Consider the following 18246-nt stretch of genomic DNA (forward strand, 5'->3'; position numbering starts at 1 on the left):
GAAAAAAAAAATTTGGATCTGAACACATTTTCAATCTCTATCAATTTATTTTAGAAATAAATTGCCAAGTAAATGGTCGTTCTTTAGTGGCATCACTTTTCCTTCACTGCATTCAAGTTTGAACCAATTGTGTTTGATCTCTGCGCATTTCGTCTTTTTCGAATTTGGTTAAAGTTGACTATAATTTTTAAAGATCTTTCAAAATGTTTTAACTGAATTAATTATAGTTTTTTGTATAATTTGAAATCAGTAAGTTCGTTATATGTATATTTTATACGGTTTTTTGTAAAAGTTCTTTACTATTTTTAGTTATACCTTATCGTTATATATTTACTTAACCGGGAAGTTTGAAGTGATTAGTAAAGGTGATTTTATTTTTTAATATTCAAATTTTTATGGATTGTTCTGAATGTAAATTTGTGTTTCTGTATAGAATGCTGAAAAGTAAGAATGGGAGATAATATTTATTTGCATATTTTCCCGCCTTTTCCAAACATTTCCAACGGCAGTGCAACCAAACAGCTTTTGTTTAATTTAGTGTTTACTATAAATTAATTCTATCTTCAAGAGGAAGCTTTAAAACTTATTTTTAGTTATATTTAAAAATTGGCATATTTTGTTTAGTTTTGATGTTGGAAGTTAAATTTTACTGGCCTATATTGCTTGAAAAATTAGGTTTTGCTTCTGTTCCTTTTATTAACTTTTGAGGATACCAACAGACTTCGTGTGAGCTGGCCTCAGTTTATTGCTGTTAATTTAAATGTTTATTACTTATCTGTATTTTGAAAATTTCATCATTGTATACTTTGTATGTTTATTATTATTATTTTGGATTTCGAAGATAATTTGAATTCATGGCTAAAATAATAATAATAAAGCAATCTTTAACGAAATATAAGGTATTGTTTAAGAAAGCTTTATTCAAAATCATTCAAAATAAGTAAAATGTCGTTTTCTCATTAAATTTTCCACAATTTTTTTAATTTTTTTTTGGAAAAAATATCACTTAAATTTATTGAAATATTGATTATCAATTAATTTATGAACAGCACAATTACCACTTTTAAAAAAACTAAAATGCTTTGTTGAAACTTTGTTCTTCACAGCAAAATTGTTATAAAATTAAGTTAGATACTTTTTGTTCACGTCTTGTAATTAGCAGATGGCAAGAAGAAAAACTGTAGCTAGAAGAAGTAGTGAATTTAGAAAAAAATTCCAGAATAAGAATCTTTTAGAAAAGGCAGTGGATAATTGTTTGTTAGTAATGTATAATGTAGGTATATTCTTTGCCTTTTTTTATTTTTATGGAAATTATTGCTCATATATACTCAATGTTTTTTGCTTTATACATGGTCAATGATTTCAATTCGCTTTTTTAAAAAATATTTTATTCAAAACTCTTATATTGTATCAAAATATTTGATTTTGATTACTAATTTTATAAAATGTGAATTCTACTTCTAATAACTTAACCCAGTTATAAAGGAGAAGTAACATTTATATTGAGTAAAAGTCATTATGAATTATGGTTAATTTTTAATATAGTGAAAAATTTAATTGATTTGTATACTGTGAGATCTTGCAAAGGATACTTGCAATTTATTTATCACATGGGAAATAATGAATGAATCGGCATATGTTCTATGTAATATATTAAACACATGACGTTAATGTATTTTATTTTAATGGCATTTATCTTTTTTGTGATTATGTCAATATAAAGTAATAAGAATTTATATTAAATTGAAATAATTTTGAATATTCAGTATCTTTTAATAGCAGGTTATAAAATTTTAAGTTATTAATACTTTGAAAAATTCTAGATGAGGTAGAGAAGAGTATATATTTGGCTTATTCAATCTAAAGTAGGTTTTTTCAAAGTTACGAGATCAAATTGTACTTTAATAAGATCATATTTAAAAAAATACTTTTAATCCTAATCCCCTTTTATAAATGCTTTACATCTTTATTTAGATTCAATAAATTTTATTTCTTTGTTGAAAGTATGAGTGTTGAGTACAATAAGAAACAGCAATAAAACATATCTTTCTTTCTTTGACTTCTGTCATTGTATTTCAAATAGCGGTATTTTAAAAGAAAATAATTACAAGAATACAATACTTTAAAAGAAAATAATTACTAGAATTTTTAAAGAAATAATTACTTTTAATGATTTGAAAGCTATTTATTTTGGATCTTTGGAAGACTTGTATTTAATCATAAGTGTGGTCACATCTTTTGAAGCTATAAATGTATAATACTTGTCCTAATTCTGAAGTAATTTTTCATGACATTGTAATATATATTTTTGATTAAAGATGAATATAATAACTGTTAATATGGAAGATTTTTTTAATTGTTAAGAAAATTCCTAAATATTTGGTAATTAACAATTTGGAAAGTATTGTTTATAATTAATTACTTCTAGATATATAATGGAAAAGTGCTGATGTATGTTTGCAAAATTGTAGTGCTGGCAGTTAAATGCTTTATATTTATATAATTTATCTAATATGATAAAAATTTAATCCTTAATACAGTATAGATATGACATATTTTTAACATGGATTTCGGTATTTTAGAATAGAATTTTATTTTTATTAATTCTCTGTTATGTAATAATTCTACTATATTTTTAGTATTTCAAGCACTTTTTGTATAAATTTATTCATTTTATTGTTCAATTAATCATGTTTATTTTGCTTCCAAATATTTATATCTGACCTAATTTATTCTTTAACAAAGTTCAGGTTTGTATTCCCAAGTCTTGCTCTGCATTCTGATTGTACTTTTCACTAAATTAGCTACTGTATTCTGAAAGGTTATGTTTCGTTACTGATTGCAATTTAAAATTTTGGTAACAAAATATTCATTTACTGTCCATAAATTGATACTTAGTTGCTTATTGCTATCTAACTAGAATTTTTACATTTAAAAATAACAGATTGATGTTCTTTAAGTTTTTCTTAAATAATACAGAGAATGCTGTTTAAAGTACTTTCTGTGCTCATTAATTTTCTGTGAACTTTCTTTCATATTGTTAAGTGCAAATAATAATTTAGTTTTAACTTTTCTTTTCAAATTTTGTGGTTGGAGCATGATATGCCGTGGTAACTAGTATATGCTTGTTTTCTTTTGAATATGGTAATGCAGCTTAACTCAAGTGAAACTTAAAACTGAAAAATTAACATATTTTGATTTAATGAAGTTGTAACTTTGGCTTATATGTTGCTGGGTGGATGATACCAAGTTTTGAACTGTTAAATTTTATATTAACTTAATTTATCCATATTCACAAAATTTCGTTTATAAAATGAAAATTATTTATATATAGCGTTGATTAACTTTTTAAAATTGTCCATTTAGAATTGTCCTGAAATTATGGAATCTATGGCTAGTAAATTAAGAAACGGCAAACATCTACACGTAAGTTCACATCTATTATTAATCCTATTATTTTACCTGGTTGTTTATAAATGATATTAAATAAGTTTCATTTTTGTTTTTTATTTTTACATGTAGGATGCCAGTAAATTTAACAAAGATGCACCAAAGCGTCTTGGCGAATCCTTGCCCGATGGTGGGGGGAAGAAGAGGATTCTGGGCGATATCACCAATCGAGCTCCTGCAACAAAAGGAAAATCTGATCCAAATCTTGTGACAAAGGGAAAGTTTGACTCCAAGAAAAACCTGAAAACAAAATCTGAAAACTCCACAAATCTTGACTCTGAAAATATCAATAAATCAATTTCTTTGAGAAGTCAGTCATCTAAAAGTTCTAGCTCTGAAGAATCAGTCATGTATATCACAGCTATGGAAACCAATGATAGGTAGGCAGATCTGGGTTGTACTATCTTATTTGCTTTCAATCTTTATTTGATAATTTTGTTTTGTATCGAGTCCTCTTATTTAGATAAAAATTGATACTGTAAATTTTCATTCCTGATGTATATATTAAAATTTTCTTGTTAAAAGATCATGAAGACTATGATCAGACGTTTAACTGAATGATTGTAAATCATAAGAAGTAACTTATGAGATTACTTAGAAGTAAAGCTAGTTGCAATTAATGATTATATTCAGTTATGCATCTGAGGAAATTGATCTTAAACGATAAAGAACTACTAATTTTTTTAAAAATAATTATATATCAAGATTTTTAAAGAAGTGAAATCAGATTTTATTCATTCTGATTTTGGAGATCACTCCTTTTTGTAAAGCTAAATCATGTTTTGAACTAAGTTAAAATGTAGATGTTTTATGTTGCATATTAAACTATGCAAAGAAAAATATACAAAATCAAATATACAAAAATTATGGGGCTTTATAGACTATTGATATTTATTTCAGTATTATGGATGTGAGCTCTATTAAAGAAGAGATTGAGAGTGTAGCTGACAGTCCCTGTCGGCCTGAAGGCGTTGAAGATTTTGATGCTACGTGTATAGAAGATCCAAGCAGTGTTCCACAATATGCGAGGGACATTTTCAGATGGTACAGAGAAAGAGAGGTAAAATTTATGAAGTTCTATAGTATTCTAATGGAATTTATAAAATTAAATTAAAATGGAAGCCTGAGTTTTTACCAATAAAAATCCACATCTTAAAATTATTTTGACTTCAAAATGCATAGAGTGTAATTTATAATTATCTGTTATTTCAATTGTGGTAGATAAGCTTTATGATTTCATATAATTTTATAAAAATTTCCATAGCAAACTAGATATTTTTGTTATATACACTTTATTTTTCCTCTCTCAACTATGAAAGTTAAAAATTCAGTGCTAAGTATGATTATTTCAACTAACAATAAAGGGAAATGCGTGACTGTATGTTAATACTCTAAAGGCTGGACTCTGAGAAACTAAAAATTTGATATAAGCATGCTTCTTATGTTTGAAATGTGTACTTTAGAGCAACTTTTTATGAAAGTTTTATAAATAATTTAATGGTTTTTGGCATTTTCTTTCAATTTTGAATATATTTTTATGCAAAAAATCTTTACCTATCCTTCAATTTTAAAAATTGTACTTCTATACTGCTATTAGTGTAAAAAATTTTTAATATTTTTGGATTATTATCAGTGATATATAAGCTATAGTTGAAATTTCATCTCTAAAGTTGGACAAAGTGTGCTAAGATGGGTATATCTTTCATAGAAGGGCTGATGGCAACTTGAAGCAGATAATCTTAAAAATGTTTCTAGTGAAACTTTGCCTTTTGCTCATTATTTGATTCAATTTTCCTTGCTGTCAGAATTCTTTTACTCGCTTCATCAAACTGATGGTATAGGCACTGTTTTAAATTCTATTTATTCTTCAGTTTTGTATCTTTTATTATTGTTTCTCATCTATTTAATTTTTTTAAAGTGACTATATTCAGGATGAATTTTTTAAAAAGTGCTTACAATCTCAGTTAAAAGCCAAAAGTATTTTAAAAATTGAATTAAATGTTATCATTTTTAACAAAAACAACAACAACGAAAAACCTTTCTAATTTAGAAGTTTGTCAAATGGATCATCCACAAGTTTGCAAATAAGAAATATATTTTCTTTTTTATTTGCGAAGTAAGTCATATTTCTGCTCACTGTTTAAAATATTTTTTTATTGTATTTTTTCCAGATCTATCTCAAGAATTTTTTAATGTATGTATATATTTTCTGGAAATAGAAGAAACATGAAACTCTAAGCTTGAAGAATATTTTTCTTAGCCCACAATTTAAGAAGCTTTCTGTGTTTTAGATAAAGAGGGAGGAAGAAAACAAAAAATTATAATGTGAAAAAGCCCCTAACATTTATTTAAACATATTTTATGATGTGATACATTTTTAATATTTTCTTTCTTAAAATATCTTGTATAAAATAGACAAAAATAAAAATGACATTAATAATAAAAGTAAAATAAACATACGTTAAAAAAGTAGAAAAATAAAACAAAATTAAATGGAATCTGTAGATCTTCTTAAGATGTACATACACACTTGAAGATTTTTTTTTAAATTTTAACTTCAAAAATCCAGTTTTTTCACAATAGGTTATAAATATATGTTTAAACTCATTTCAGTGAGAAAAAACCATATTACACTAATTATTAATTAAATAATATTTAATGAGCTGATTAGCCTATTTTTTGAAACATGATATCTTAAATTCTAATTTGTACAGACACACAATTCTAGTTGGAAATTATATCTAGTATTAGTCTTCATGTTGCCTGCCTCAAACAAGTTATAAAAATGTATAGTTTTTTTTAAACAATTTTTTCATCAGCGATGAATAGAAAAAGTGAGACTTTTTCTGTAATTTTAACTTTTAAACAGCTATTAAAAATTTATTTCTATAAATATAACTTTGATTGAGGTACAAAACATCCGCTATTTCATACAGATTATTTTGATATATAAATAACTGTATTTTGTTAATTTCTTGTTGAGTTATGATTGTTTGAATGAAGCAACATAGTGGAAAAATATCATTCTTCATAAAATGAGTTTTAAAAACACCATAACTAGAGTTTTTAATGAAAGCACCTCAAGCAAAATAATTATAACTCGAGAAATATTTCGAATATTGACAACATCTTGGTATCGTTTGAAAGTTAAAGAATCAGAGAAACATTATTAAGCAATAAAATTTTTTTCGATATTTTGAACGATTTTCGAAGTTTTAAGTGTGTACATACACCTTAATAGGGTTGTCATGGTGTGGGAAAAATACAGGAAATTTTATGTTTCTTAGCTTTAAGTCCTACATATGTGTCATACATTATTTGTTATGGATTTGCTCCATTTTTTCAGCAATCTTTCAAAAAGTCTTTAAAAAATAAAAATTTTGCAATATGCTTTGAACAGCAAAAATGTAATGAATTTTATTGCATGATATTAGTGTGAATCAACAAATAGGTTTCATTGGAATTCAGTATTTTTAAAGCATTGTTTGAGAGAGAATTTTATAAAATTATATCATGTATGGACGTATAGTTACTTTTACAAATCAGTATGGACAGACCAGATGTAAAAAAAGTTTTTGACATTTTAAAGGAGAACTTTTGCGCTAAAAATGACTAAAATTTTAGATCTTAGTACTTGTAGACTACACATAGTCCATGAAGCATTTCAGTATGGATATAAATCTGCTAGGTAGAAAGTAGATGTTACTCTAAGAGCAATGCATTGAATATTTAAAGATGGTCCATATAGACTGCCAATTTCCTGGAAGTTAAAAGTTTTTCAGAATTTTCATTAAAGTTCTTTCCCCTGGGTGGAAAATGTCAATGTTTGTAAATGTGCTTTAAAAGTTTTTGAGAACATAAGAAAATTCATAGATTTTGGTTAAAAACTTTGCCTGGAACTGCCAAGAATGATATTATAAATGCTTGTCAGGATAAATTGATTATAACTTCTCTTATATTGCTAATATTCTCAAGCCATCAATGGTTTATTTTTTATATGAAAATCTTTTCATGCTTGTTAAACAGTTAATGAAAACCATTGTCAGAAGTATAATCTGTGAAACAAAAACATTACACTTATTTTTTTTCATAGAAGATGAAACTTAGAAAAAATACTGATGTTGGAATAGACTACAAGTTACTTGATTATTACTGAAACTAAAAAAAGAGACCTTTTTTGCAGAGTTTTATTTATTTGAGAATGCTACTATAAAAAATATTTGAACACATGTCCAAAAAATTTAACTGTTTTAAAAGCTGCATCTTGTTTAAATTCATATTTATTGAAGAATAATGCATTATGTGAAAAAGGAATAGTTGATTTGCATCAACTTTATTTGAAAGCACAAAATTTTCTTAACATGTTCAGACTGTGCAAATATCCAATTTAAACTTTTCTGGGAGGGACTAAAGTGAATACAAAGAACAATTTAATTCATTTAATGGGTTCGTTTAGATATCTATTCTAATATTTTGAAATCAAAAAAATTTCCAGGTTTTTATGAAGTTGAAAAATTATTCTTGTGTTGTCATGTAATGTGGCTGTGGATGGTGGATTTAGTTCTCATAAATATATGCTTGAAAAACTGAAAGAAGATTCGCTAAGTGGTCTGAGAACTGTGTATGATGCATTAAACTTTTGTGGTGGGGTTTAAAATGTTCTAATTTTGAAACATTTGCTTCAGTATGCTAAATTAACACATGCAAAGTATTACAAAGCTTTAGAAATACAGAAGAAATGTTCAGGGAAAGGAAAAAGAAAAGGAATTCAACAAGCTTAAAGCATATTGTAAATGAAATTTTTGTAAAGGGGGTGGGGGTGGGAATTAAATTGAGAACTGAGAAATCTGCCGAAATTGATGCCCAAATATATGAATTGGCAAAAATAAGTAAAAATAAGACAGTAATCTTGCTTTGATGTTTTTTTTTTTTTTTGTTAAGTAATCATTAAATTATTTGTTTCAAGATAGCAAAAATAGTATAATATTTTTGCTATCTTGACTTTAACTTTCCTTAACTTTGTGTGAATTACCATTAAAGAGAATGAGAGGTGATAAATATCCCTCCCCCTCTTAATATGCAAATTTTGTTTTGTTAAATTCTAGGCAATAAAGTTTTTTTTTTTTTCTGTATGTAAATGTATGCATTCTTTTAATATGCTATTATTTAGAGTAATTAATATAAAATTCTTTCTTCTTTTCTTTTCTTTTTCCCCTCTTTATAACTATGATGTATTGTCATTACATTATAACTAGCACATTTCTTACAAAACATATGTATAAAAGGATCCCCCTCCCCATGGACTTGAGTGGCAACCCTGCTTGAGCTTTTTGTTAAAAATGAAAAGTTTATTAGGAATGTATCATGGCATATGAAACTAATTATGGAAAAGTTTTAATTGCATAATACAATTAAGACTTATTTGTCATTTGTGTTGTATTTTGAAAATAAAAAAAAATTATAGCTAATTTTTTTTAAAGGAATGTTATTATAATCTTTATTTTTACTTTATAACAAACCTTCAATTTTATAACTTAACTGTAGTTATTGTTCACAAGATGTTGTGTGCAATTTAAAAAAAAAAAAAAAAAATCTTGGCATATTAGCAACAGTAAAAATCCTAAAAATACTTTTTGAGATTTTTAAAATTATTTGGATGAAATTCTGGTACGTTGAGTTTTAACAACATTTATATTTTTCATTGTATATAATTTAGGATATATTTTTTCTTTTTGACTAATGACTCTTTCTTTAACAGAAACAATTTATACTCGTAAAGTACCTGGATAAGCAGAAGGAAATGACCAAGTCAATGAGAGCCATTTTAGTTGATTGGATGGTTGAGGTCCAAGAAAGCTTTGAACTTAACCATGAAACTCTCTACTTAGCTGTAAAATTAGTTGATATGTATCTTATGCACAATTTTGTGGCCAAATCAAAGTTGCAGTTAGTTGGAGCAACAGCAGTGTTCATTGCTGCTAAATTTGATGTAAGAATTATCAATGTTATGGCGTTTCTAATTTGAATATTATGCTTAGAGGGTGCTTTTCAAGTTATGCAATTTCTTTTCAATTCTTAGAGAGTACTATAAAGTTTAAAGCTCATTTGATGTATGATATAAATAAATGTACTCAAAGTACTTTAACAATAACAAAAAATTAAATATTTCTCAAATTTTAAATGAAGAAATTTTGCCATTTGAGTTTTAAATTTTTTTGTTAATAAAAGTGAAGCATGAGAATGTTGATTTTAAAGGAATTCTTCTCAAAATGCTGATATTTATGAATAATATTTAAATGAAACTGAATTAAATTCCTTTATATATATATATTCCCTTTTTTTAGGGAGGGGAAATAAAATTGTTGTAATTTGATAGTCATCTTTGATGTTTTAATTAATAATGTATTGTAGTTTTAAAAGTTCCCTCTTCCATGGTAATGCTTATTCAAAATTAACAATTATAAATAATATGACATATCAGTTGGGTATTTTCATTGATAAAAATTTAAGGGAACTTTTCATGGTGAAAATACTGTTTGAAAGTATACATTGTATAGTATTTTTGCTTGTTATAATAAAGTACATTAATTGTGTTAATAGCATTTTTATATATTTTATTTATCAAAGTGTGTGTATTGTTTTCAAGTTGTTTCTCTAAAACCACTTGTTTGAATTTTTCTGTTAATTTAATATATAATTTTAAGTCCAAATACATTTTGAGTTTCTTTTTTCAACACAATGTATTTTTGATAGAAGAGCAAGCATGTAATGTTAATTGTGTAAGTTAATGTAGAATTCTTCGCTAGACTTAAGAAAGGATAAGAATTTCTTATAGATGTTATAGAATAAAAACTACTTTGTCTTTATTTTCTTATGTTAAAGATGGGGGGGGGGTGTCTGAATTACTATAATTTCTTTTTATCATATTTTAAATAATTGTTTAATTTAATTTGAGTAATGTGAATATTGGAGGCATATTTGACATATGTTACAATTTTCATATGCATATACTACAAAATTTCATTGTAAAATTTGAGTGGTTCTTTTGTAATAGCATTGTATTTAAAAAAAATTTTTTTTTTAAATAATAATTAATAAAGCTGTTAAATTGATTCATTTGAGAACTAATTTTAATATTCTCAAATTAAAGTTTTCTAGACTTTCTAAGTGCTTTATATATATAATGTGCGATATATAAATATATATATAATATAAAGAAGTGAATTCTCTTTTATAGGAAAGATTACCTCCTCTTATTGATGACTTCTTATATATTTGTGATGACAGTTACAACCGACAAGAATTCTTAGAGACTGAAATAAAAATTCTTAAAGCTATAAACTTTGATCTGGGAGTTCCATTGTCCTATCGATTTCTGCGTAGATATGCAAGAGTAAGTAAAATCAAAATACATAAAATTATTAAAAAAAATTGTCTACATCAAAAGCAGAATGTCTAGTGGAATTTCAGCATGTTCTGCATTATTGTAATGATGTACTTGTTCATAATATTTGTTAACTCTATTTTTAGCAAAAGTTCTTGGACAAATATGTTTAACAGGTAGTCACAGCACTGGGAAAATCCATGGAATTTAAAAATCATCTAAAAAGCAAGGAAATGCAAGAAAATTTTAAAATTTCTATATAAGTTGGGGAAATATAGGGAAGTTTAAGTTATGTTCCTTCTCCCCTCCCCCATCTAAAAATTGCCCATCTCTAAACATTGCAAGAAAAAATTATCATAGTCCTAGCACGAAAAAATGGAAAAGCTGTATAATTGTTAAAACTTGCTATCTTTCTATTAGTTACCCTTTTTTACTGTATAGATCGGTCTAATTTCGATTTTGCAACAGTTGGTTTCTTTCCATGGATTGTAGCTAATGAGGATGTGCAAGACAGCTATAACTACCTGAGGGAATAAAGTAAACTTTTTTGATGGAAATAGCAACATTCTATCTGTGGAAGCATCACTGTAATATTTAGTCACTCACATGCAAGTTTTCTGAATATATTATTTAAGAAATTATGAACATATCCAGAATAGATTAGAAATTATTTTAATGCAATTAGCTACTCAGAATCTATTTAATACAGATTGTACGAATAAAAATAGGAATCCTGAATTGGTAGAGAAGTTCCGCAAAAATCGTTAGCTGCGTTCTGCTTGTTATGTTAGATAATAAGCTTAAGTAATATGGGAAACATGCCAAAAGCAGAAAACATGAAAAATTCCGTACCAGTTCAAAAAGTCATAATTGATATTTGTATCTAAAAGGAATGCAGGGGAAGATAGATATGCAAGTCTGAAGGTCAAATTTAATGTCTGAGAATAAGTTCAAAAATTATCATTTAAGACTGAACTTTTATGGCCATTAAAACTTGTGGCATCACATTTGTCCTTTAAATATATTCAATGATGGAAATATTTTAAAATATTCACTGATAGTAAAATAACAAAAAAAAAAAAATGTACTTTAGGTTGTACAAAAATGCTACATGTTATGTTTTACGGATCCCCCCCCCCCCCCCCCCCCCCGTCAGTGAAAAATTTAATGTGGTGAAGCTTTGGACCATATTTCTCAAAAATATCAAATTAATCTTATAGTAAAATATTTGTGGGAATCAACCAATATAGTCACCACAAAGTATTGGGATTTAGTATTTTTAAAGCATGCCCTTGTTCAAGAATTGTTTGAGAAATGATTTTAAAGAAGTTGCTTCAGAGTTGGACACACAATTACCTTTACAAATTAATCTGGATAGCATTTTAGACCTCCCCAAGTTTGAAAAATACATTTTTCGAAAATATGTCTGTTTATCTGTGTGTGATAAAGATAACACAAAAACCCCTTTGAACTGAATGGCTGAAATTCGGTAAACCACCTTTACACCAAATTTGCAGATTTCTATCAAATTTTGAGTAAAGCTTGTTCGGAGGAAATCCAGCATCCATTTGTTCAAACATTAGTTAGCACAATAATTGTTTAATGGAGTATATTAAATTCAGTATTCAGTACACCGATTAACATCTATAGTGTAGGCACAAATCAAATATTGAGCCAAATCCAATCATGGATTGATTATACGCTGATCTGTACTTTCAGAAACATGTGAACGCAATAACTCAAAAATGTAGTGACTTAAAAATATCAAATATGGTATGGGATTTTTTGACTACAAGTGAAATTTATGTCAGAATTTTGTTTCAATCAGTTGAGAAAAACGTATCTAAAACACATTTGATTTTTGAATACTATTAACGGGTGCCAGGGATTAATCACGAAATAACTCTCCAAGGATGACATGATAGATTCAGTAAAAATGTTAAATTAATGCCAAAAGTTAATATTTCGTAACTATTGTACGGCAGTGCTATGTAAAACGTTCTCTGGCATAAGTTTGTTAAAGATTATGCGAGAAAGATCTGGAGACCATTCCTGCTGGCTATTGTAATGAAATTCAAAATAATATCATTGCTTCGTTGAGCCATTGAATCACTTTATTCTGCAGGTGTTAAAATTGAGATAAAAGAAAGGGAAATGCTTGCTTCTTTTCCGTTTATTTAAATTTGGAATATTTTAAAGAAGTTCTTTGAATTTTTTGACTTTATGGACTTGCTTTCGTTATTTATGAAAACTACAGCTTGTTAAAGCATTTTTATTAAGTGAGAATTTTTGCTTATAGGCTAACATACTGGTTTTCATTAAATTTTAGGAACTTCAAGGGTTCAAAAAAGGCTTTTATTAAATTTTATAAGTAAGAATTTCTATTTAGTCTGATCATTTGTGAATGCATTATTTTTTATTAAAAATATAATCAATAACCATTGGATATGAAAATTATTCCATTCTTCATGTCTTGTTTAGCTGGTTTTAAAACCTTTTTCACGCCAAAGTTTTAATAAGTATCTCGCTTGTTTTTTTATTAATCCATAAATAATTTCATGGAAATAAGAAATTTCACTAGCTAATATGCATGCTGAAATGATGTTTAGAGAAATAATAATAAATACCAAGAAGAGGGAATGTTAATGCTTCCCAATTTAAAATGTTCAAAGCTTCAATTGATAAGCTGTATCACTTCAGATAAAGAATGTCTTTTATGTTCCTCAAAAAAATGCAAGATTTTATATAGTAAATCTTTTTTAAACATTTTTCTTGGGATAACTATCAGTTACTTCCCCCCCCTTTTTTTTAAAGATATAATAAAGTATCATTGAATTAAAATATTTATTTGAAAAATTCTCATTGGTATTGCATTATATTGCCTAACTCCTTCTCCCAATTATGATTTTGCAGTGTGCTCGAATATCTATGGAAATGTTGACATTGGCTCGATTTATTTTGGAAACTTCTTTAATGGATTATGAATTAATCGATGTATTGGATTCAAAATTAGCTGCTGCAGCATTGTTGCTTGCTCTAAAGATGAAGGATATGGAGTGGGTAAGTGAAATAAAAGAATCAATATACTATTTGAACTTTTAGTCTAAAAATCAACATTTAATTTCCAGCTAAAAATTTGTCATGAAAAATGTATAATTTGGAGTGCTTATTAACACAAAACGTGCAAGGAATTGTTTTTGACATAATGGTTATTATTAAAACTAAAACCATGATAGCATAAAAATGGTCATGGACACTAATATAAAAAATATTGGTTTCCATAGTTTTTTTTTTTCCCCATAATGATATCAAGCAAACTGACACAAGTAACTGGAAGCAATGCATTAAAAAGAGGGGTAGATAATGAAATAAAAATAGTTTTGCTGCAAATGATATAATTAAAAAAATGCTGACCTATAGATTAAAATGAGACAGTTTAAGTTGAAACAGAATTTTTGCACATTACTTAAAATATTTAATGTTCAAGTAAATATTAACATTAAACCTACTATGAGCTGTCAACCTACCACAACCATTTTCCAACGGTAGCTCCATTGTATTAGTGAAATGCCAGTACATTTAGTGTTGCTTATTTTGATTTAAAGCCATCCAACAGAATGATTTTATACTAAAGTTATTGTTTTTAGAGTGGGAGTAGGGGAATTTTTATAAATGAAGGAAGATGAAAGAAATTTTAAATGATTCCAGGCAGATCTATTGACTTTTTAAAAGCCATAATGAAGCATAATTTCTTTTAAAATTTATGAGCAGCCTGAAAAAGCAAAAGAAAGAAAAAAAAAAGAAAAAAAAACCTTTGAAGGCATGTAAATAGGACACATTTGATTTTTAGTAAAAATGCTTTCATCAGCTTAATAAAATGGTTAATAATAATTCAGTTATATTTTTAAGTATGTTAGTTAGTTTGGGAGAACTATTTCCCTAAAATGCAACAAAGTACATAATTCATTAATTTCATTAAAAAGAATAATAATTTTTATTTTATTATAAATTTAGTCTGTTTTCTTCAGCTACAAATTTTTAGGATTTTGACAGCACTGTTTTTGCCTTGTTTCAGTTCATTATTAATTCTAAATGAAAAGTGCTCTTGATTACAAATAATTTTGAGTTACTTCATTAACTTCTGGTGGTGATTTGTTAAAAGTTCATAAAAATTATGTTGAATGATCTATTACATTAGAAATTTGGTTTGTTTCAGCTTTGAATTTTTGAAATTTTTAACATGCCCTCTCAACATTTTTATATCAAATGGAATCTATGACACAAATATGGAAATAATTGATGTGTATATAATTTCATTTTTAAAATATTTGATTTGTCATTCATGAATGACAGTATTAATGTAACTGAATGTGTGTGTTTTCTCTGCAGACTCCTACTCTTGATTATTACACAGAATACAAAGAGAATGAATTGCAAGATCTTGTTGTTCATTTGAACAGAAATATTTCAGTTCCTCCCAACAAACACTTACAAACAATCCGCATGAAATATTCCCATGAGTAAGTTTACTTTTTATTTGCTATTAATTTCAGATATTGCTGAATGTTCTTTCAAGATCTTTAATTTTAATAATGAAATATTCTTTTAATGAAAAATGACCTATTTATTTAATAAATAAGAATTTTTTGGAATATAGCAAGGTTTTTATGGGTTTAAATAATTTCTTTTCAAGCAAAATTATTAGAAAACATCTCTTAGTTATAAATAAAATTGTTCTTTACTTTGTATTTTTAAAAAATCGTCAAAATGAAATGTTTCCGTTACAGCACTATATTAAATAATGCAAACACTTACAAGGTTATTTTGGAAAATTAAAGAGAACAGTATATTAAAATTATGGAAGTTAATTTCAAAGTTATTATTTTAATAAAATATTAGTTTTTATGAGTTTCTAAATTACAAAACTTTTAGTATCATTTCCATTATTTATTTATTTTCCTTCCTCCAATTAAACAGATACATATTTTTTAAACATTTCATACAATGTATAGTAAATTTCCTGTGTGTATATATATTATTTCAGTGATTTTTTTTTTTTTTGTTTGTTTGTTATATTTTACCAACGGCATTTTTGTTTTGTTAATTGTATAGAAATTACTAAAAATAAGACATTTTTTATGATCAGGAATTTAAAAATCATCTTTAAAAACTGGGAAAATGCAGGGAGAATTGAAAGTTTTCATTAAAACAGGAAGTTTTAAATTTCTTGCCCCCCCCCCCCCATCCAAAAAATGCCGATCTCTAAATATTGCCTGGTTTTAGTCATAGCTTCCAAAAGTGAAACAATATCATTCACGATTGTGTAATGAGCAAACTGGTTCCTTTTTTTCTCAATACTTGTTTTCCCCGTATAGATTATTTCAGTTTCAATTTGCAAGGCAGTTGTTCTTTTTCCAGGAGGTTTCTGACTTGCAACTAATAGGCATGTGCTGGACTTCTGCAACTATGCAAAAGATTAGAATACATTTATCTGGCTTGATTAATAACATTCAATCTTGAAAGCAGTGCACTAGTGTTTAATGTACTATACTTGAGTTTATTCAATGGTTTGTTTATTATTTGAGAAAGCTTATGTGAATAACTTGTATAAAGTAGTAGTATATGTTTGAGCTTATTTAAAGTAGATTAGAAAATCAATATGTTGTGTACTGTATACTTTGTAATAAGATAATAAGGCTAAGTAATATGAGAAAAGGGCACTTACTAGTCATGCCAAAAGAGGAAAATGTGCAAAACTGCTGCCAGTTCAAAAGAGTCATCCTTGAAGTTGGACTTAGTATCTAAAAGGAATGACACGTCAAAACTGAAAATGTCGGATTTAATATCCAAAAATAAACTTGTTTAGTTAAAGAACAATCATTTAAAGCTGAATTTTTATGTGCATTAAAACTTTTTGCATCACATTCGTCCTTTAATTCATTCAATGATATAATAGAAATATTTTTACATTTTCACTGAAGGTGAAAAAACTAAAAAAAAATCTACGTTTATATTATGTAGAAATGCTATACCTTATTTGTAATGAATTACGTCCGTTAACTCTAGGAAACTGATGACTGAAAAATCAGCAGAAGTTGCAATTGTTGGTGGCCAAATACTTGAACTGGCAAATGTACTAGGCAAAAATGTGTCTACAAAGCAAGATTACAATTTTTTAAATATTATTTATGTTTTTTTGTTAAGCAATCATTTAATGATTTGTATCATAACAAAAATGTTTTATTTCATCCGAGTTCTTAAATTTGTGTGACTTACAATTAAAGAGCATGGGAGGTAATATGCAAGTATTATATTTCTTTCAGTATGTTATTTCGGATAATTAACCGTTGCTTCCTTTCCTTAAAATATTCCATTATAACTAGCACAGGAGTGCTAGTCCCACATTTTCTCGTATCTTGGATATATGTCCAGGGAATTTTATTTCCAGATATGAGTTGCAACCCTGATAACTCTTTCAATAGTTGCTAATCAAATACGAACATAATTAAGTTAATTGAATGTAAATATAATTGTTAACATATTAATTGAAAAATCAAATTTAACAAGTATGGCTTCTTTCTATTTTATTTATAGTATTATATTGAAGTATGTAAATTTATTTCTATATCTTAACTGTTTTAGATGGTAATAGCTTAACTGTTATTGAAATAGATGAACACAGTTTTTATTTTTTTCTCTCTCCCCATCTCTAGAATTTTCTTCCATGTTGCCAAGATACCACCACTGAAACTTTCTAGAAATGGTCAATTGGAAAAAGCTCAATGAAATTGTGTCAAGTGTGAGATGTTTGTGCAAATGTTCAGTTATATGCATCTGTAAATTTTCATTATTTGTAAATATATAAATTAATGAAATATCTTAGGGGATAAATATGTATGTTCACTTTGTAATCTTTCTATTCAATTGCATATTTGTTTCATGCCAAATCAGATATTATGTATGTTGGATGGACAAAGAATTTGTCTAGGTAACATTGAATAATATTCAAATGTTCCAAATATGTGGACTAAACATTATCGGGCAAAATTGATGACAAGCTAAATCTGTAGTGTTTTAATCTTTTTTATAAATAAACTGTATGATTTTTATTCTTCGATCTACACGTTTGTTAAACTTTTTCCACATTATAAGAATTTTAGAGTATAAAATTGCTTTATCACATCTTCCATTAGTTTTATGATGAATACACATATTAGTCTTAATACTGTGGTGAGCCAATATTTTGGCGGAACTAAATATATAAATTATTTTGATTTACATCTGTATGCAAGAAAACTGTTTTATTTTTCTTATGCTCAGGTCTTCCTATTTCCACCTAGTAAAAATCAGTGTCATTTCAACATTCTTCACATAAATTATTTACTCTGTGGTAATATTTATCTTTGCAGATG

The 18246-nt window shown here is 26.7% G+C and overlaps 1 protein-coding gene across 3 annotated transcripts; it reads left to right on the forward strand.

Annotated features, from left to right (window-relative positions):
- The first annotated feature begins 114 nt into the window (after window positions 1-114).
- LOC129956998 (G2/mitotic-specific cyclin-B3-like) lies at window positions 115-18184 on the forward strand. Of its 3 annotated transcripts, none has more exons than XM_056069097.1 (9): window positions 115-249; window positions 3367-3426; window positions 3523-3830; window positions 4351-4510; window positions 9209-9439; window positions 10688-10843; window positions 13748-13894; window positions 15224-15354; window positions 17548-18184. In XM_056069097.1, the coding sequence occupies exons 2-9, from the start codon at window positions 3382-3384 to the stop codon at window positions 17618-17620; spliced, it is 1251 nt and encodes a 416-aa protein (XP_055925072.1). In that variant the 5' UTR covers window positions 115-249; window positions 3367-3381; the 3' UTR covers window positions 17621-18184. The 3 variants fall into 3 exon arrangements, with proteins under 3 accessions (XP_055925072.1, XP_055925071.1, XP_055925073.1); XM_056069096.1 differs by having other exon boundaries at window positions 128-365; XM_056069098.1 differs by lacking the exons at window positions 115-249; window positions 17548-18184 and adding an exon at window positions 1186-1273 and having other exon boundaries at window positions 15224-15358.
- Window positions 18185-18246: the final 62 nt, after the last annotated feature.

The sequence above is a fragment of the Argiope bruennichi genome, chromosome 11, assembly GCF_947563725.1.
Source record: "Argiope bruennichi chromosome 11, qqArgBrue1.1, whole genome shotgun sequence".
Taxonomy (NCBI): Eukaryota; Metazoa; Arthropoda; class Arachnida; order Araneae; family Araneidae; genus Argiope; species Argiope bruennichi.

What these genes read in the sequence shown, in the direction of transcription:
- LOC129956998 (XM_056069097.1), top strand. Translation starts at nt 3,382, where the DNA reads ATGGAATCTATGGCTAGTAAATTAAGAAACGGCAAACATCTACAC. An exon ending in GCTATGGAAACCAATGATAG is followed by an intron (nt 3,831 to 4,350) that starts GTAGGCAGATCT and finishes TATTTATTTCAG; the next exon opens with TATTATGGATGTGAGCTCTA. An exon ending in GATGGTACAGAGAAAGAGAG is followed by an intron (nt 4,511 to 9,208) that starts GTAAAATTTATG and finishes TTTCTTTAACAG; the next exon opens with AAACAATTTATACTCGTAAA.